The sequence below is a fragment of the Camelina sativa genome, chromosome 16, assembly GCF_030686135.1.
Source record: "Camelina sativa cultivar CO46 ecotype springtype chromosome 16, ASM3068613v1".
NCBI lineage: Eukaryota > Viridiplantae > Streptophyta > Magnoliopsida > Brassicales > Brassicaceae > Camelina > Camelina sativa.
This window is the reverse complement of record NC_141895.1, coordinates 21,638,403-21,657,165: the sequence shown is the minus strand read 5'-3', so window position 1 is coordinate 21,657,165 and position 18,763 is coordinate 21,638,403. Positions and strand designations below refer to the sequence as shown.

At 37.1% G+C, this 18,763-nt stretch overlaps 4 protein-coding genes, 1 non-coding gene and 1 pseudogene across 15 annotated transcripts; 2 read left to right on the top strand and 4 right to left on the bottom strand.

Moving 5' to 3' along the window:
- Nucleotides 1–236: 236 nt before the first annotated feature.
- On the top strand, nt 237–2,265 carry LOC104751129 (threonine synthase 2, chloroplastic). 2 transcript variants are annotated; one of them, XM_087490138.1, is made up of 3 exons: nt 240–1,052; nt 1,188–1,560; nt 1,746–2,265. In XM_087490138.1, exons 1-3 carry the CDS (start codon nt 438–440, stop codon nt 1,751–1,753), a joined length of 996 nt encoding a protein of 331 aa, XP_087346264.1. In that variant the 5' UTR covers nt 240–437; the 3' UTR covers nt 1,754–2,265. The 2 variants fall into 2 exon arrangements, with proteins under 2 accessions (XP_010471318.1, XP_087346264.1); XM_010473016.3 differs by having other exon boundaries at nt 237–1,052; nt 1,188–2,265.
- LOC104751128 (uncharacterized) lies at nt 2,258–3,405 on the bottom strand (annotated as a pseudogene). The gene has a single exon (XR_015583619.1). The product of XR_015583619.1 is annotated as an uncharacterized LOC104751128 (transcript).
- A 1,786-nt stretch (nt 3,406–5,191) lies between these two features.
- On the bottom strand, nt 5,192–7,340 carry LOC104751127 (uncharacterized). The gene has a single exon (XM_087490137.1). It carries the CDS (start codon nt 7,106–7,108, stop codon nt 5,471–5,473), a length of 1,638 nt encoding a protein of 545 aa, XP_087346263.1. The 5' UTR covers nt 7,109–7,340; the 3' UTR covers nt 5,192–5,470.
- Nucleotides 7,341–8,555: 1,215 nt separating this feature from the next.
- Nucleotides 8,556–8,637, bottom strand: TRNAS-AGA (transfer RNA serine (anticodon AGA)). The gene has a single exon. It is a non-coding gene; the product is annotated as a tRNA-Ser (tRNA).
- Nucleotides 8,638–8,795: 158 nt separating this feature from the next.
- Nucleotides 8,796–12,154, bottom strand: LOC104751126 (protein phosphatase 2C 16). Of its 6 annotated transcripts, none has more exons than XM_087490135.1 (7): nt 11,926–12,154; nt 11,402–11,538; nt 10,346–11,235; nt 9,871–10,218; nt 9,665–9,770; nt 9,160–9,510; nt 8,796–9,059 (listed from the first exon to the last, which is right to left on the bottom strand). In XM_087490135.1, the coding sequence occupies exons 3-6, from the start codon at nt 11,048–11,050 to the stop codon at nt 9,176–9,178; spliced, it is 1,494 nt and encodes a 497-aa protein (XP_087346261.1). In that variant the 5' UTR covers nt 11,051–11,235; nt 11,402–11,538; nt 11,926–12,154; the 3' UTR covers nt 8,796–9,059; nt 9,160–9,175. The 6 variants fall into 6 exon arrangements, with proteins under 6 accessions (XP_087346261.1, XP_087346262.1, XP_010471313.1 ...); XM_087490136.1 differs by having other exon boundaries at nt 10,346–11,231; nt 11,926–12,130; XM_010473011.3 differs by having other exon boundaries at nt 10,346–11,538; nt 11,926–12,130.
- Nucleotides 12,155–14,661: 2,507 nt separating this feature from the next.
- LOC104751125 (U-box domain-containing protein 51-like) lies at nt 14,662–18,458 on the top strand. 4 transcript variants are annotated; one of them, XM_087490129.1, is made up of 11 exons: nt 14,662–15,004; nt 15,088–15,152; nt 15,254–15,375; nt 15,472–15,663; nt 15,754–15,970; nt 16,075–16,110; nt 16,199–16,288; nt 16,375–16,770; nt 16,855–17,221; nt 17,313–17,716; nt 18,108–18,458. In XM_087490129.1, exons 1-11 carry the CDS (start codon nt 14,851–14,853, stop codon nt 18,291–18,293), a joined length of 2,229 nt encoding a protein of 742 aa, XP_087346255.1. In that variant the 5' UTR covers nt 14,662–14,850; the 3' UTR covers nt 18,294–18,458. The 4 variants fall into 4 exon arrangements, with proteins under 4 accessions (XP_087346255.1, XP_087346254.1, XP_087346256.1 ...); XM_087490128.1 differs by having other exon boundaries at nt 15,085–15,152; XM_087490130.1 differs by having other exon boundaries at nt 15,085–15,152; nt 18,051–18,458.
- Nucleotides 18,459–18,763: the final 305 nt, after the last annotated feature.

Below are 18,763 nucleotides of genomic sequence, written 5' to 3'. Positions count from 1 at the left end.
CTCAATTTTTGATCCTTATCTGGTTTTAAAAAAGGAGATATGATCGTCAATATTAAAAGACTCTTTTGCTTGGTATTTTGACTTTTTTTTAAGATATGTGGCCATGAAAGGGAAATAAGGCGGTACAGCTAGACAAGAAAGAGATAATTTTTTTTCACACTGGTCAAGTGGTCCATCCATTTACTGTATCTTTTGACCCAGTCCGTATTAAAAACTAAACTCATGCATGACTCTTTGATGTTCAAGATTCATTTTCCTATTTCCTAGTGTGGTAGTACAATTTGTATTTCTTGGGAATTTTGAACAATTAGAAAATTCATTTTTTTTTTTTGGAATACTTTTTCAAAGTTATAAAATGAATTTGTCAGTGACAAAGGTGTAGTCAACTTCATTCTTGGCTCCAATCAAACGCTTCACTTTACTTTCTCACACTCATAATGGCCTCGTTCTCGACTTTTCTCCACTCAGCCACCTACTTACCTTCCCATTCTGAAACCACACTCAAACCTCACTCCTCCGTCGTCTCCTTCACCGTCCGATGCACCATCTCCGCCACTCCTCCCTCTCCTCCACCTCCTAAACACCGCCGTTCCCCCGATGAGAACATCCGCGACGAAGCTCGTCGCCGTCCTCACCAACTCCAAAACCTCTCCGCACGCTACGTCCCTTTCGACGCTCCACCGTCTTCAACCGAATCCTACTCCCTCGACGAGATCGTCTACCGTTCACAATCCGGTGGTCTCCTCGACGTCCAGCACGATTTCGCCGCCTTGAAACGCTACGACGGAGAGTTCTGGCGTAAACTCTTCGACTCTCGCGTCGGCAAAACCAATTGGCCGTACGGATCAGGCGTTTGGTCTAAGAAAGAGTGGGTTCTCCCCGAGATCGACGATGACGACATCGTCTCTGCTTTCGAAGGCAACTCAAATCTCTTCTGGGCTGAGCGATTCGGTAAACAGTATCTTCAGATGAACGATCTGTGGGTGAAACATTGTGGAATCAGCCACACTGGCTCCTTTAAAGATCTAGGCATGACTGTTCTTGTTTCCCAGGTCTACCATCTTTAAACAAAGCTTACAACTTTATAATCCTCTGTTTTTGCAACTTTAACAAAGTTTAAAACTTTATAATCCTCTGTTTTGCAACTTTATAAAGTTTACGACTTTATGATGCTTCTTGTTTCTCAGGTGAATCGTCTCCGGAAAATGAACAAACCAGTCGTTGGAGTTGGATGCGCTTCCACTGGAGATACCTCCGCTGCTCTATCCGCTTACTGTGCTGCCGCCGGAATCCCGTCGATCGTCTTCTTACCGGCGGACAAGATCTCCATGGCTCAGCTTGTTCAGCCGATTGCAAACGGAGCGTTTGTGCTTAGTATTGACACTGATTTCGATGGATGTATGCATTTGATCAGAGAAGTGACGGCAGAGCTTCCGATTTACTTGGCGAACTCTCTCAACAGCCTCCGTCTCGAAGGACAAAAGACGGCGGCGATTGAGATATTGCAGCAGTTCAACTGGGAAGTTCCTGACTGGGTCATTGTTCCTGGAGGCAATCTTGGTAACATCTATGCGTTTTACAAAGGGTTTCATATGTGTAAAGAGTTAGGTCTTGTTGATAGAATCCCTAGGCTTGTTTGTGCTCAAGCTGCTAACGCAAATCCACTTTACTTGCACTACAAATCTGGTTTTAAAGAAGATTTCAATCCGTTGAAAGCAAACACTACTTTTGCTTCTGCGATTCAGATTGGTGATCCTGTTTCGATTGATAGAGCTGTGTATGCGTTGAAGAAATCTAATGGAATTGTTGAGGAAGCTACGGAGGAAGAGTTGATGGATGCAACAGCTCTTGCTGATTCTACTGGGATGTTTATATGCCCGCATACAGGTGTGGCATTGACGGCATTGATGAAGCTGAGGAAGTCTGGAGTTATAGAAGCTAATGATCGGACTGTGGTGGTGAGTACAGCTCATGGATTGAAGTTTACAGAGAGTAAGATTGATTATCATTCCAAGAACATAAAGGAGATGGCTTGTAGATTGGCAAATCCACCAGTTAAGGTTAAAGCAAAGTTTGGTTCGGTTATGGATGTTCTCAAGGAGTATCTTGCGAGCAATGAATCTAAGTGTTAAATAAGCTTTGTTTTGTTTGTGTTTCTTAAGAAACCATTATTGTATCTAGGGCATCTATCTTCAGGTCCTATGATATTGTTGGCTTGTGTTATTAGAGGAAGTAATGAAATTGCGTTTCTTTGGACTTGTGAAATTGAAGGACTGGTTAGTTCCATAATCATATACATCAAAGTACAACTACATGTGCTCTAACAAGTACTCACGGGACCTGTCTTGTTATATATATTTTGTTATCTCTTTCTCTTTCAGAATAAAAAATCAGAGTTCCAATTTCTTCTTTAAAACCAAACGAACTCAATATTGAGTTTACTTCTTACTTGAGGGAGTAAAACTAGTTCGAAAAGCAGCCTCTCCCTCGCATCAGCAAAGCTTCAACAGTAGGTACAACGGCCAATAGAGCCACAACGGCCGGGAAAAGGCCAACTACTTCCACTGCGAATTGGTTCAGCCTCACCAACTACAAGATTCCATCCTCCCACGTCATGTCTACGAAGTTTCAACGCCTTCTCTGCTCCTTGTTTCAGATCAATGTAAGCATATCCCAAGGAAGCACCGGTTTGACGGTGTGCGGGAACAAATACGCGTGTAATCTCCCCAAATGAAGTGAAATAATTACTCAATGAGCTCTTGATATCATCCACAGGAATGGAAGGGGTCAAAGCCCCTAACAGAGATCGTTTGACCATTGCCACCAACAGTCTGCTGGTATGGAGAAACTTTAGCAGCTGCTGGTATGGTAAACGCAGCTGGTATGGTAAACGCAGCTGGCTTGGCACTTGCAGCAGGTTTATTTGCAGGTTCCTCAGAAGAAGATGGTTCATCCTCAGACGAACTGGTCTCTGTCTTGGTTGGAGTAACTTCGTCATCTCGAGAAGTGTCCATGTACGATGAGTCCTCGCTGTCAGAAGCAGCCTCAGCAGGAGGCTTCATGGCAGGAACTTTCTCACCCTTTACTGCGATCAAAATCGCCTGTAGATCTGCCTTTGTTGCCAACAAATACACCTTTGCTTCGAGCCGCTGAAGACGATCAGCGATTCCTTTCATAATCTCCTTCATCTCAGATTTTTCCTTCCCGGGATGAGCAATTATCACATCTTTCTTCGGCTTCTTCAGATTCACTTTGGTCTTTAAATCATCTTCCTGCTCCCTCTTGAGTTCTTCTTTCAAAGACTTTGTGGCCTTAATCACGGCAGGAGTTGCTTCACCTTTGGTTGCGGATCTCTTGCTAGACTCAGCCATGGAGAAGATGAGAAGAAAAGAGAGAGAGAGCGATTCGAGCCCTAGCTTGTTGCTTAAGAAAATATATATTAGGTTAAAAAAATTATAGAATCCCCTATATATTAATGTTATGAAATTGATAATTAAATACCTTTAGGAATTTATTTGTTGATCAAATCTTTCATTTTAAAAAACTAATAGAAAAGCACATTGCCCGATATATATCAATGACATATTTATGTAAATAAAAATGAAATCTAAGAGCATTTATTAAAAAAAAGCACTGCGAGGGCGACACATCAGTTTTTATGAGAGTGCTTTTCTATTATTTAATTATTAGAAATAAAATACATTTCACAATCAATAAAAAAAATTATTCGTTTATTTACCACTTTTATACATTTTCTCATTGCATTTTAAACTTAGGATTAGTTTAATTAAATCGTTTTGTCTAAAAATATTGTTTTATATATTTAATTGCATAGTATGTAGAAAATAATGTGAAACATAAAATATGTGAATTTGATTTTTAGAAACACATAAAGACATCAAAAATTTCTACATCATTTTGAAATTCTTTTGCAAGTTCCAATATTTCACGGTGAAACATATTTTACAGAAAATAAACGCAAATTTGAACAAACGAAAAAAAAACTCTACTTACATATCTTAATTATTTTATTCTTAATATTTTATTCATCTTATTTAAGTAAAAAAATTTACTTACGTATCTCTCAAATAAAAAAATTAATTCATAATATTTTATTTAAATCGATTTATACCGCATATAATGCGGGTTGATACTTAGTGCTTCTTTATAACGATAACACAGCTTCTTTGTTATGCAACATGGTGGTGGCCGTATTGAAAAGCCCCGGTGAGACCCTAGAATCTTCCACGATACAAAAATCTATCTTAACATTTTTGAAGTACATTTTTGTGTCATCTTCTCTTATCTTTGTATCCAAACAAGTCTCAACTAAATTATCTGCAATTCTTACAACCAAACACAATTATTTCCTTATTTGATAATATTAATTTCCTAAAATCTATCTACCTAATTTAAATCAATATGTTAGATTAAAATATAATTCTCCTTTCACTTTTATTTAATCTTATATTTCATTATTTTAATTACTATTTAATACATAAAATTAATAAAATTTTATATTTTTTCATCATATGATGTGATTTTTTATAAACGGATATATATTTTAAAATTTGTCTTACTATATTTGTAACCAAACAAGTATATCCACATATAGAGCTCAAAATATATTTTTGGAGTACAATAGGATGCCATCACTTTTTGCTAACTTCGGATTAGGTTTTTAACTAAAATTATAACTGATTCAATTATCCGGATCCTCCTTTTGTCGAATATTTTGGGCCTGTTTTTAATGCATAGCGTACTTATTTACATCCAATTAATGCCCATTGTATCTTAGGAATTAGAAAATATTTAATTTGTATGCCGAATTTCTAGGGCCGACTTAGACAAAAAGAATTGATAACACAAATTATGTAATCACATCCCTATAATATAGCAACTAATTCAAGATGAATACTTCTTAGAAAATATCTAATTTACGTTTAATAAAAGATTACATATTTGGTAAGATATTATTAGCTTTAAATGTACACTATTAATCCAATAATATCAACTGAGAATCATAATAAGAATATATCATATCATTCATTCCTAAATCATAACTAACCAAATCGTAAAATGTATATTTTCAACTTGCAAATCAAGAGTTTTTACAAAATCCTACCTACAACCGTTAACAATATATATATATATATACATATATATGCAATTCATCATCGACTACAAGCACTTCTAAACCATTACAGTGTCATATCAACAAAATAATAGACATATGGTACACGGGTAAAACGTAGTAGGGTTTAAAACTGGATACTAAATTTGTGTTTTTTTCATGTATACACAACAAGATTATACGTATAAGAAAATTTAATAAATGTAAAGAAAAAACAACAATATAGTAAGCCACAAAATGCAACAAAAATAAAATAAAATAAAAACCAACGTTTCAAAAAAAGCCCATTAAGAAAGAAATAAACTCTATACGCTTGGGCTAAGGCCTGTAACCCGTTTAAGATCCAGATTCATCGAGTCCGGGTTCGGGTCCCAAATTGGATCTCGCTCTTTTGGCAGAGTTCATCTTCTCCAATTTGAGTCCAGCTCTGAATCTCGCGATGAAATCATCGGCTTTGGTATCTACGTCGGGGCTCGGACAGAACATACTCCCGCCGGCTGATTGAGCTACATCCGACTCATCGGGTTCGTCGGAGCTTATGCTGATGTCACTAGCCATCCTGACGTAATCTCCACGCTTCACAAATTTCCAAGCCGGCATTTTAAACGGCGGAGGAGGAGGCGGCGGCGGGATAGGTAACAATGGAGATTCGTTTCCTGTGCCTACGAATTGAGTAACTCTAGCTGGCGGATTCGGTTTAGATGTCCGTGATTCCACCGGAGCTTTGCGGAGCTTCGCAATTGATGCTCGTGATTCATATCTCCGTTCAGGTGGTGGCGGAGGAGGAGGAGGCGGTGGATTTGAATTGTTGGTTCTTTTGTTTTTACCTTTTTTAGATGAGAAGAGCCCCTGTAAGAAAGGTGGTGGAGGCGGTGGCGGAGGCGGCGGTTGTGGCATTGTATAGACCAATGGAGGATCGGAACCGAAGAGTAAATCGAGGCCGTCGATGCTCTGTTGTCTCTGCTTCTTCTTCTTCCTCCGTAACGCTATCAGAAACTCTTTGGTTGCTCCTCCTTTCTTCTTCTCTTGTTTATTGCTCCTCTGATACACAGTCGTCGGAGGCGGGATCGGAGTTGTCGGAGGCGTCGCCACCGCCACAAATTCATCTCTCTCTTTCTTATCTTCCTTTGGAGGAACATCTTGGTACACTCTTTTAGTCTTCCTCTTCGCTTGCTTAGGTTGTGGAGGAGCACGTGGAGGAGACGGGATATACGGCGGAGCAGATGGCACTGTTAGCTCTTCTTCTACTACTTCAGCTTCCGCCGTCGCGACGACCTCAACTTTCTCAGCTTCGGAAACGTCGCTTTGTACCTTTCTTCCTTCTCCGTTGCTGCCGTCGTGGTCTGGTTGAACTACATCTTCCGGCGGTGGTTTAACCTCCTCTTGCCAGTTTCTGTAACTTTGATTAGGATAGATCGGATCTGTATCTTCTTCATAACGGCATTTACTTACACGTGTATCATCGTAAAATCTCCACCGTTCATCGTCTTCGTATTCCCGGAGCCTCAGATCTGGATACGAGCTAACACTCCTTAATCTACTAAACCTCTTGTACACCGTCTGATCGCCACGATCATCGAGCCAATAACGCGGTGTAGCACCTCCTCGATCGATGATGGACGGCGAGTTGGAGAACTTGTTACTGACATCTTCTTCTTTGTTATGATTGGTTTCGTCATTATTGGAGTTGCGGCTGAGGAAGCCGCAAAGGACGGCGAAAAGGACGAGAACGAAGTTGAGATAGTCCCAGCTTTTACGGACTAAATGAGGTCGAAAAATCTGTGAAACAGAGGAGAAGAAAGGAGGGATAATGAAGAAGACTATGAGGATGGCTGCTGCTCCGGCGAAGAATATTTGAGTGGCGACGGTGGTTGCACGGCCGCCGAGACTTGCGGTGCGGCGGAAGTAAGTGTTGCTGTTGCGGCGTGATTGAAGCCAAAACGGCGTAGACGCGTCTCCGTCTTCTTCTTCCATACTACTCTTTGCGTTTTGTTTTTCTAGTATTATTATTTTGGCTTTTTGAGAAAGATAACTTTTTACTATTAGTTTGGAGTGGTTGGCTTACGATGCTGTGTGATGTGTTGCTTTTATGCTTTGTAATGCTTGGGGAACTGGGTTTGGTCTCTCTCTCTCTTTTTTTTTTATATAGATATATTTTTTTTTTTTTGTGGATTTACTACTTTACACAACACAAAAATATGTCTTTTGTCTTGGTCTTGGAATATTTTGATATGTTATTTGACATATGTTATTAGAAAAATAATCGGATAATGAACGAATTTTGTCAAAAAAAAATTTCATTTATATATAGAAACGTCGTAGAGATACATTTCACATTTCGCGTAGAGGATATCTAAGCAGATGTATGTATGTTCAAATTAGTAGTTCTAGTTGACTATACCTTTACCCTGTAGATCTGACCAGTTCCTGAGTTTGAGTCTAGACAAAAATGAAAAAACAAAGGAGATATATTTGTTTACATTATATGTCCCTAGTATGGGATATGTAGTTATACTTCATAATTGATTAGTTGTATAAATAAATTTGCAACTGTCACAAACTATCCATTAAATATCTGAAGAAAAAAAATCATATCCACAAACTCTAAAAACCACATTTTTTTCGAAACTTTATTAACTTATATAATAAAAGGTTCTAGTAGCTCCTAAGTCTTAATTATCATACCCTCGAGAAATGATACTCAATTATTTTGGTAATCCCACAAAACAAAATAAATGGTTCAATTGCTACATACGTTTCTTTGGGAGATTTTTTTTTGTTTTGTTTTAATTTTCAAATGACTTCTAAGATAAGCTGGAAAAATGGTGGTATTTGCTTGTGAAAGTTGGAAATGGAAATTCAAAGGCACCTTACTAATAATACAGCTGGATTACATGTAGCAAATACATTTTGGTACGTCAAATAATCAAACTGTTCAACGGAATCATATGTCTAACGTGTTAATAAACACGTTTTCTATATGAAGCAGCTGATGCGTAATTTAGTCTTTTAACATCTAATTTCGAATAATAAACTGCTAAATGTTATCTTTATATTATCAAAATTAAAATAGTTATATTAATAACTAGCGTTTAGGTCAATGGAGGAGGGCCGGTGTTGTCGTGGCTTTCACAAATGGCTAAACCGTCAAATGCAATATACATATGAAATCTTAATTTCTTGATAACTTATCTAAAAATGATATACTTTCTTTTACAATCCAGAGTTTTACGCGGTGCCAAACTGCCAATGATTAATAAAATAGCTTTCTAACACACTTATGGTTTCACACGTCACCAACCACATTTGTAATTGATTTCTATTCTTATCCAAATTAGGAAAAGAAATATTTACATTTCGGACGGTATGAATGAATGTAAGATGGTTAAGGTAAGTTACAGATTAATACAAAAAGAAAAAACGTGAACGGCAGGATTCGAACCTGCGCGGGCAAAGCCCACATGATTTCTAGTCATGCCCGATAACCACTCCGGCACGTCCACCTTTTGTTTATTGTACTGCTTTACCACTCCTTAACTCAACCTTGAATCACTTGGATCCAAAACACTAAAAATTCAGTGTCAAGTAAGTTATGGAAATGTAAAGACAATCAGTAAAAAAAGGATAGTAAAAGGAGAAAAGAGAAATGCAAGAAGCTTAATGTGACAATAGTCTCAATTACAATTTCAATTGCCACATCTCAAAACTATTACAACATATTCATCTACTTTAATACCCAACCAAAAAAAAACATATTTTTTTGCCTATTTCTTCTTCTTATACATACGAATCCCAAAGTTTCATGAGAAAAAAGGAATGTAATTATAAATTAGCTATGCATCATCTTCTTAATCTTCAGTCTTCTCCTCCCCAACCCGCATTTCCATACCTTCTTTTTTCTTTTCCTTTTCTTTCCCCAACCCCTCTAACAATATTGAGTAAATATAATATGTAAAAAACTTGTCGACATTAGATCCTTAACGATCTAAACTTACCCCCAGTAAAAAAAAAGTAAGTAAGCGTACTGTTTGTAATTAAGCTTCAAGTTCTGGTCTTGAACTTTCTTTGAGCTTTCAAGTCAATCACAATGATGGATATGTTGTCTTTACTTCCTTTTTGAATAGCAAGCATGGAGAGGTAATCAGCCGCCGCTTGGCAAGCTGGGTCAGTTCCTTTGCCTCTCTCTGCTATAGGTGGTGCACCGTTCTTCTTGTGCCACATCAAGATCCGTCTCCTAGCCATTTCGCAAGCTTCTTGGTTGTCCATTACATCCCAAAGACCATCACTGGCTAGTATGAGACACTCATCTTCTCTTGACCGCGGCATGAATGTCACTTCCGGTTCTGGGATCACATATGGCTTCAGATATCTGTCACCTGCATAGGTCCAGAGGAGGGAAAAAAACGCCGAGGAACTAATGTTTTATGAAGGAGAGTAAATTCATAACCAAGGTAAGGTTTGAAACCAATAATAAGCCAACTCACGACATTCATAAATGCATTAGTGGTCATCAAGAGAAGCATTGCTTACCTAGGGACCTAGACATGGCAAGAACACCAAAAACACGTGCGCCTTGCCATTGTATAACTTTACCTCCAGCATTTTCTATTCTGGCATATTCATCCTCTCTATCTGGCTGCAGAAAAAGAGAAAGAATTAAGAAACAATTTCATCAACTCGGTACATTAGAGGGTGTTAACTCTTGGATAGAAGGGAAGAAAGGAAACTCTTTTTACTTTGTGATCGACTGATAAGGGCATGGCTTCTTTGCCACGGAATAATACCGCCCTTGAATCCCCGCAGTTAGAAACTACTATATGTGATGAGCAAACCAAAGCAACCACAGCAGTTGATCCTACGGTCTCAGAGGCAACAGCCTCAAGAATCTTATCAGAAGAACCAACAACGGCTCTGCCAATTTTTCCTCCAATCTCACCATCAACGGTTAGAAAACAACTAGTGAAGACTTTCTCCCATTGGACCTGCCTACCCTCTCCTGTGTTCCTCTTGCATAACTCATCTTTTATATGTTCGATTTCTTCAGCCAAAGCAAAATGGAGTCTATCTCGGCAATAGTCAGCAACCTACAAGCCATCAGTACATTTATTTAATAGCTACGGATTTTAACTGAAAATCCCAAAATCAAAAAGGTTATCTGGATTCAAAGACTACGATCCCAGAGAATATAGAGAAAATGAGAATAAAGCATACCTTATGGCCTCCGTGACCATCATAAACACCGAAAAAATGAGCAGTGAGGTGTGTGAGGCTAGGACTCATACCCTCATGATCTCCCATAAGCATTTTGATAGGCAGTTTAAGAAAATGAGGCAACACGGCAAAAGCATCCTCCATCTCAGATCTATTACCTTGAATGGAAACGGTTCCCCAAAGCGGTATGCAATCTAGTTCATAAACACTTCTACCTTTGACCAGCTGATTACTATTTTCTTCAGGCAAGCGAATGACAACCTCAGAAGCCGTTACACCTGAACCATCTTCTACACTTGAATCCTCAGCAATAACAACTTCAGCAGTGGGAACCTGCTCGATGCTTGATTCGCCAACGATAATAGCAGTTGCAAGAACTCTCCCGTTGTCTATTTCAGACAAGCTTAACTCAGAGCCAGCATCAACAACTAATAAGCCCTCACTAATGACTGCAGCACTATTATCATCATCCTCCACAACAGAGAGTAGTACCTCGTCTTCATCTAAAACATTAGTAGAAGAAGAAGAAGACCCGCTTTTCAACAATTCAGATTCACCTTCCATGGGGGATTCGTTGGAATCAGATAACAAATCAGCAGAATCAGTAACATTCTTGAGCTGAGTGATCTCCACAGGTGGTGATGAGTCACACATGGTATTAGCTAAGCTAAGAGTCATTGCAACAGCAGGAGTCATCTCTTCCATGAGGTCCCCCAAAATCAGAGATCTCCCCACACTTCACCACACACCACACACCACACACCACACCACAGAGAAAAAGAGGAGAGATATCGAGTAAAATCTATCTTCAAAGATGTCAATCATTCAATTGATTTCATCTTCTTCGTCGATACCTCTAAAGCAACGGTTTCATGATCTTGATTTGCTTGCTCCATTACAAAAAAAAAGTTTTATAATATATATATATATATATATCAGCGACTCCAATGCCGCTTATTGTTCTCATGCACTAGCTAAGCATAGTTGTAAAACACACAGAGAGAGAGAGAGAGAGAGAGAGAGAGAGAGGACGAATCAAGGAGGAGGATTAAGTACCGGAGGAGATGAAACAGATCTGAAACGGATCCTCTGTATCGCTCGATTTTTTACACACTCTCTCTCCCGAATCCCAAAAATACCAAACAACTTTGGGTTTGATCTTTTCGCACAAATCCTTAAATCTCGATTTCACCCTATCAGAGAGAGAGATCACAAACAAAAAGAGCACTAATCAAAAAACTTACTTACACAAACGGGGGTCGTGACAAAATTCACACAGACACAAAAGAAAAGAAAAAAGGCGGAATCAATAATCACAAGAGAAGTCTAACAATTCGACATCAGGAATCAAAGTAGACGAAACATGAATCTATATATATATATATATAAATAAAAGAAAGTTTCAGCTTTATTAACCCAGAAATAGAAAGATGAATGGAAAAAGCTTCGTTCTTAAGAAGAACACACTAAGCTCAAATAAATAAGATTTAAAAAAATAAATAAAAAAGATTCAACATAATAATAAATAGCACAAAGCTTCATCACTATAACACACAGGAACAAAAAAAAAAAAAACTTACCAGTTGAATGAATCTCTTAAGATATTCGCATCTAAAAAATCGAACAGAGGGAGAGAGAGATGGAACAGAGTAAAGTAAAGATGTTCTCTCCTTTGATTGAGAGAAGATGATTATTATTATTATTATTGTTGTTTCTCTGGGTCGAGAGAGAGAGAGAGAAGGGAATATTGTGTGGTAGTATGCTTTTTTCTCTCTCTCTGTTTCTTCTTTTATTCCTTTTTACAAAATTATTTAAATTAAATTAAAAAAGGAGTATTTATTACGAAAGGGGTATTATTAGAAGGACACGTATACATACACACACAAGCCTTTTTGAACTTTTTGTCCTTTTATTTTCCAAAACTTTTTTTTTTTTGTCCTTTTTTTCTTTTCTTCAGGCAACACGTGTCGATCAGCTAACAACAACATATGTTATTTTAATTCCCTTTTTTTTTTGTTATAATTATGATAAAACCAAATATACTATATATACTAACCATGCCTAGTGACTAGTGTGATTTGTTTTCGATCTCAGTTACCAAAACAAGAAATTAAAACGCATTTGGCTTCTCTATATATATACACTAGATTTTCCCTTCTTTTTTTTTTCCTTTAAGTGATTTATAAACTGTAATTTTTGTTTCTTTTTATGTGTAAAAACATTAATATGTCCATAAATCATTTATACAAATCCATTACTATTTGACACGTAGATAAAAGTTATTGATTTCAAATGGTAATCATGAAGGTGTGATATTAAGTGGCCAAGTTTTAGATATGTGAAATATTAATGATTTATATATGAATAATATTCTTCTTTTTATGTGTATATGACTAGTTGTGTGAATTTTTAAATATGAAATTGAATAAATTGAAAATCGGTTAATGAGATATGGATGAATGAATCTTGACGGATGCAATCTTGACGCTTCATATATTTGTTCAATGGATGTTATTTTCCTTCTTTTTTCGTTTGGATGTTATTTTCTAATTGACGTTTTAGGATTAATGCGCAGACTTATGATTTACTATTTTTAAATAATTTTGCTACTATATATATATATATATTATTTTCGTTTTTTTAATTGTAGAAATTTTGAAAAATATAATTTGATGTTGATTTTTTTAATAGTTCACATAGGTTTTCTCATTTTGTAATTGAATTTTTTTTTTGAATTACTAAGAGGTTCCGGACCTAGGTCCGTACATTCCTTCAGGGGAGGGACCGGCGTATTTTATATGGTCTCCTCCCAAGCGTTGTCCCTCGAATCGGCGACCTCTAGACTTTTGCCAGAGAGACTTTACCAGTTGAATTACCGACACTTGGTATGTAATTGAATTATTAGATATATGCATGAACAACTTTGTTTTGAGAGATTTAATCATTCTACAATTCTTGTCTAAAACGTCAAAAAATATATCAAATAAAAGCTTGATCTAAGGATGCATATTTTGTAACAAAGAGTTTTTTGGTTAACTAAATTTTATATTCATGTTAGCTCATCAATTTCTTGAATATGATTCTAGAATTTGTTTTTTAATAAGAAGTTCATATAATTTTCTTTTTTGACAACTTTTAAATATTAGAATATGAATACCAACATTCATGAATTTATTCAACTATCTTCCTCTTTGTCTCTGTATTTTTCTAAACTAAATTCAACAATTTTATTCAACTATCTTCCTCTTTGTCTTTGTATTTTTCTAAACTAAATTCAACAATTTTATTCAACTATCTTCCATTTGATAGTAAACAAAACCTCATTCTTCTTCATATATAAAAATTTAATTTTTTAGGGACAAACTTTCATGAATTTCTCTACAATATTAACCAATATCTCGATCATTGCTATAACTCTTCAAACTATTGACAAAATTGTAACGCATTAACCATACATTCATACATTCATTATGGAATAAATCATGCATACTAGCTAAAAAATAATCAGCCTAAACAAATAATAATATACATGTTTTCTCCTGGTAAGAATAACACAAAATGATTGTTATCAATGAGAAAAATCAGCCTAAACAAATAATAATATACATGTTTTCTTTTGCGAAAACTAAAAAAGTATAATCTTTATGGAATAAATTGTCTTAAAAAGTACTAATGTATCGATGAGAGACGTATAAGAGATGGTGATACAAAAGATGGAAGACGACAACCAAGAAAATATCATATATATGTGATCGCAACTTTTTTGGTTGGTCCTTTCTTTGGCTACGTAAATCAGAAACTGCAACGTGTGTTTGTTTTTTTGCAAGTCAATTTAATCGCAATAATTTCGATTTCTACCTCCGCCCACGTGGCTATCTGATTGATCCGGGACGGACGACGATAAATAATGAACACGTCCACACACTTCATTTTGTAGCTCACAAAATGTCAAATTCGTCGATATATCATTTGCTGTCGTGCTATTATTTAACCGAAACTCAAATTCCAGTTAATATATGCTTAGAAAGTCTAAAACATGCATACTAGTTAACTTTAGTACTTATCAATCAAGACAAAAAAAAATTATCAACTTAGTATATTATACAATTTCATTTAATCGAAACGGTAGCTATTGTTATAAGTTCGATCGCACCAGCAATTTCTTAAAAAACACTCCTTTCTAAAGGTAAATTAAGAGTTGAGAAATTTTCCTTTTTGTTTGTTTGTTTGTTTCACAAGACAGTTGAGTTGTTTGACAGACCCCCCCCCCCCCCCCCCCCCCAAATTAGCAAAAATGCAAAACCACTGAAAGCTTCATCATTCACAATGTATAATCTGTTACTTTTTATTGTTCATCGTTTCTTCTCAGAAGCTGCAGAGCCAACCAAAAGAAAACAACACAATCGATTTTGGTTGTGGGTGTTAGTGATAAAGACATGATATAATTGATAGATATTATAGTTTGCTTTATGAAGCAGGTTTCTTGAGAAGCAAGTCTCTCTAACATGTATTCAAGAAGAGTAAGAGGGACCTCGGTAGACTTTGGCACAATCACGGCGATCGCCATTGATAAGGACAAGAACAGCCAACATGCCTTCAAGTGGGCCGTTGAAAATCTCCTTCAAGATTCTCCACAATGTGTCCTTCTCCACGTTCAAGGTAGGTATCTCTCATCATCTTCGTTAAAACAACAATCAAATTAAAGAACCCTAACTATTAGAATCCGGTTATATATGCAGCAGGAAACAATCAAGACGAGACACATCAATTGTTTCTTCCTTTCAGAGGATTCTGCACTCGAAAAGGAGTTAGTGATCGATCATTCCCAATCTCCTTTGTAACAACACATGAGTTATAATTCATCACATCTCATGACACTAATTATTGTGTATATACACGTTTTCTCAGATCATAGCTAAGGAGGTTATTCTTGGCGATCTTGACATCTCCAATGCTTTGGTTAAATACATAAGCAACAATTTTATTGCAAATATCGTTGTTGGCGCATCTGCACGCAACTCCTTCCTCAAGTCTCTTCTTCTTTTCTCTTTCTTTCTCATGCTTGATACCATCTGCAACTTTGGTTACTATAAAATGCTAACATTCAATCTCTCTTTTGTGATCAGGAAGTTTAAGAGTCCAGATGTGCCCACAACTTTGCTTAAGACGACTCCAGAGACTTGTGCCGTCTTTGTTGTGTCCAAAGGTAAGCTATCAAGAAGCAAATTTGCGACTCAGCCTCAGAAAATTTCGAGACAACAAAATCTCTCTTTTTTGTTGTACAACTCAACGAGCTCCATTTCCAGTGATTCCGAGAGGTAAAATCTTAAGCTCTCTTGATCTCTTCTAATTTCTAACATTTCGCTATGGCTTTCGTTTCAACAAGATTTGGTTTACATATTTTACAGGGCATCTTCATCACCTGTATCTACACAAACCAACAAACCAATATCAGATTCCTACCTATCCTATTCACCTCGCATCTCACCACCTCAATCTGTAAGTGAGATTTCTCACTCAGAGAGGACTGACAATGGCAGCTACGGTGTGGTATCAAGTGTGAGTTCTTACACCATCTCTTCAAGTTCTACTACCAACAGAAGCTCGATCTCTTCAACGTCCACGGTTAGTAGTATATCATCACCATCAAATATACGTTTAGATTCTTAGTATTCTGACATTTCCTTCTTGGTTTTAATCTGTATTCTGGGATAACTGATCATTCACAGGAAAGTCCACTTGCGGGAAATGTCGTGGAACAACAGGTAAACTTTTCAAGATTTGGTCCCAGATATACACAATGTCAACATGGTATTGACATGGTGCATGTTTTTTTGCGGGATGTCGTACCAGAATCAAAATCTTGAAGCAGAGGTGAGGAGACTAAGACTGGAGTTGAAGCAGTTTAAGAAGAACAAAGATACTACAACCCAAAAAGAAAACGTAAGATATTGTTGATGACAATTGTGGTTTCCTTAATATTCCAGGTGGTGAATACTAATCATCAGATATTAATTAAATTTATGTAGTCTCAAGAACTTCAAGTACCTAGAGCTACCGCAACCCCAAGGTCAGAGGAAGCAATAGAATTGCCTAGATTATTTTTTAAGAGGGAAAAGCAGAAAAGGCTGTCTGAAATCCACGCAGCTGAAATAGCAAAGCGCATAGCGCAAATGGAGAGCCTAAAGAGAAGATTACAAGAGATGCAAGCCAATTTAGAGAAAGAGAGAATGGTCAATGAAGTCTCTTACAGACGTTATAGTATCAAAGATGTTGAAGGTGCAACCAATGGTTTTTCTGATGATCTAAAGATTGGGGAAGGAGGTTATGGACCTGTTTACAAAGCTGTCCTCCATTACAATTCTGTCGCCATTAAGATCATGAAGTCAGGTATCACAGAGGGACTGAAACAGTTCCAACAAGAGGTAAGTGAACTATAACGTGAAATCTTTATGTTGCTTTATATGTTTCTTCTCCTCGACTCATACATATGTTTTCTATACTACTAGATTGAGGTTCTGAGTAGCATGAGACACCCTAATATGGTGATCCTTCTCGGTGCATGTCCCGAGTTAGGTTGTCTTGTTTATGAGTATATGGAAAATGGAACACTTGAAGATCGCATCTTCTGCAAAAACGATACACCTCCACTTTCATGGAGAGCAAGGTTCAGAATCGCTGCTGAGATTGCCACAGGACTTCTTTTTCTTCACCAGGCAAAACCTGAGCCCCTAGTTCATCGTGATCTGAAGCCAGCAAACATTCTGCTTGATAAAAATTTCACTAGTAAGATCAGTGATGTCGGTCTAGCTCGCTTGGTGCCTCCCTCTATGGCTGATGATTCTTTCAGTAACTATCACATGACTTCTGCAGCCGGTAAGAGTTTTTTTATCTCCCATCTCTTTTCAATGTCTTAACATGGAACCAGTGTTGATGTTTCTTTCCCTCTTTGGCTCACTGGAAACAGGTACATTTTGTTACATCGACCCTGAGTATCAGCAAACCGGAATGCTTGGAGTGAAATCTGACCTCTATTCCTTTGGTGTAGTGCTTCTGCAAATCATAACAGCGATGCCAGCAATGGGTTTAACCCATAAAGTAGAGATGGCAATTGAAAATAATAAGCTCAGAGAAATTTTGGATCCAAAAGTATCAGAATGGCCTGAAGAAGAGACTCTGGAGTTGGCTAAATTGGCTTTGCAGTGCTGTGAACTGAGGAAAAAAGACAGACCTGATCTTGCTTCAGTACTGTTACCAGCTCTAACCAGGCTAAGAGAGTTTGCAACAGAGGATCATGAACGTATCCAGGACAGAACATATGTGTCACATGTACACAATTCAGTTTCGCTTCCCCAGTTTCCTCCCCCTCAGGTTGGTTTCTTAGAACCGTTCGTTTTGAGTGATATTAACTCATTAACTGCAAACTGAACTTATAAAATTCTACACACTGAGTACCTGCAAGAAAAGATTTCTAATCTTGTTCATCTGTTACATTGACTATATTCATGATTTACTCACAATAAGCATATCAATAAAACGGATCTAGATCTTAGATGATTAAGATACATAAAACACCTTTTTTAGTTCTGCATACATGCAATATATCACACCAGGAGGAGTTTTAGATCATATTTGTCAAAACTAGGTACAAACAAGTCTTTTTGCAGAACTTTCTCAGTTCATGAATAATTTCTCTGCTATGTAGAGAGTGGGTCGAATGAGAAAATCCTATTGAGTATTGACCTATGGAAATTCGACGTAGATCAACAAGAAGCTGACTGTGGCAGTACCTGCGACCCACGAAGAACTTGATCCGTATAGGAGTAGTAATCATTCCATATCAAGAAGAAGTCGACCTCCAAGATCACATACAAGCCAGAGCAAAGGCAAGCGTTGGTCTTTTATGAGTTGTGTTCCATCCAAAGTTCAGTGGGGTGATCTCCCGTAGTGTGTGGGAGTTCCTTAAAGAGTTTTGTTCATGTAAAATGCAACACTATTAAAGATTTGTTTGTTTATTAATGGAAGATCCTCGTTTGATGCACAAATCAAATCAAATCGTCGTCTTGCAGGAACATGTATGCTATTATAATAAAGTGTTACTCTTGTTACGTTATTGTTCTGTTTCTCTGATAAAGTGTTTTGTTCTGAAACTGATTCTATCTCTTAACAGTAACAAAAAAATTCTAAGCAAACTGTAAAACTGAATGTTAAGACTTAACATTGTTTGTTTCAGCAATAGCAGCTTCCATGGTAAGAGCTTAAAGGAGGTTTATTATACAATATCAGTGAGCTAGATAGAGAAAACCCACAAGACCCAAAAACAGACTTCGTGAGCTGATCCCCACAACATCGCTAGCGAAACCGCAGAGACAAAATGAAATGGAACAATAAGAATACCAATCTTTGAGAATCAAGTGT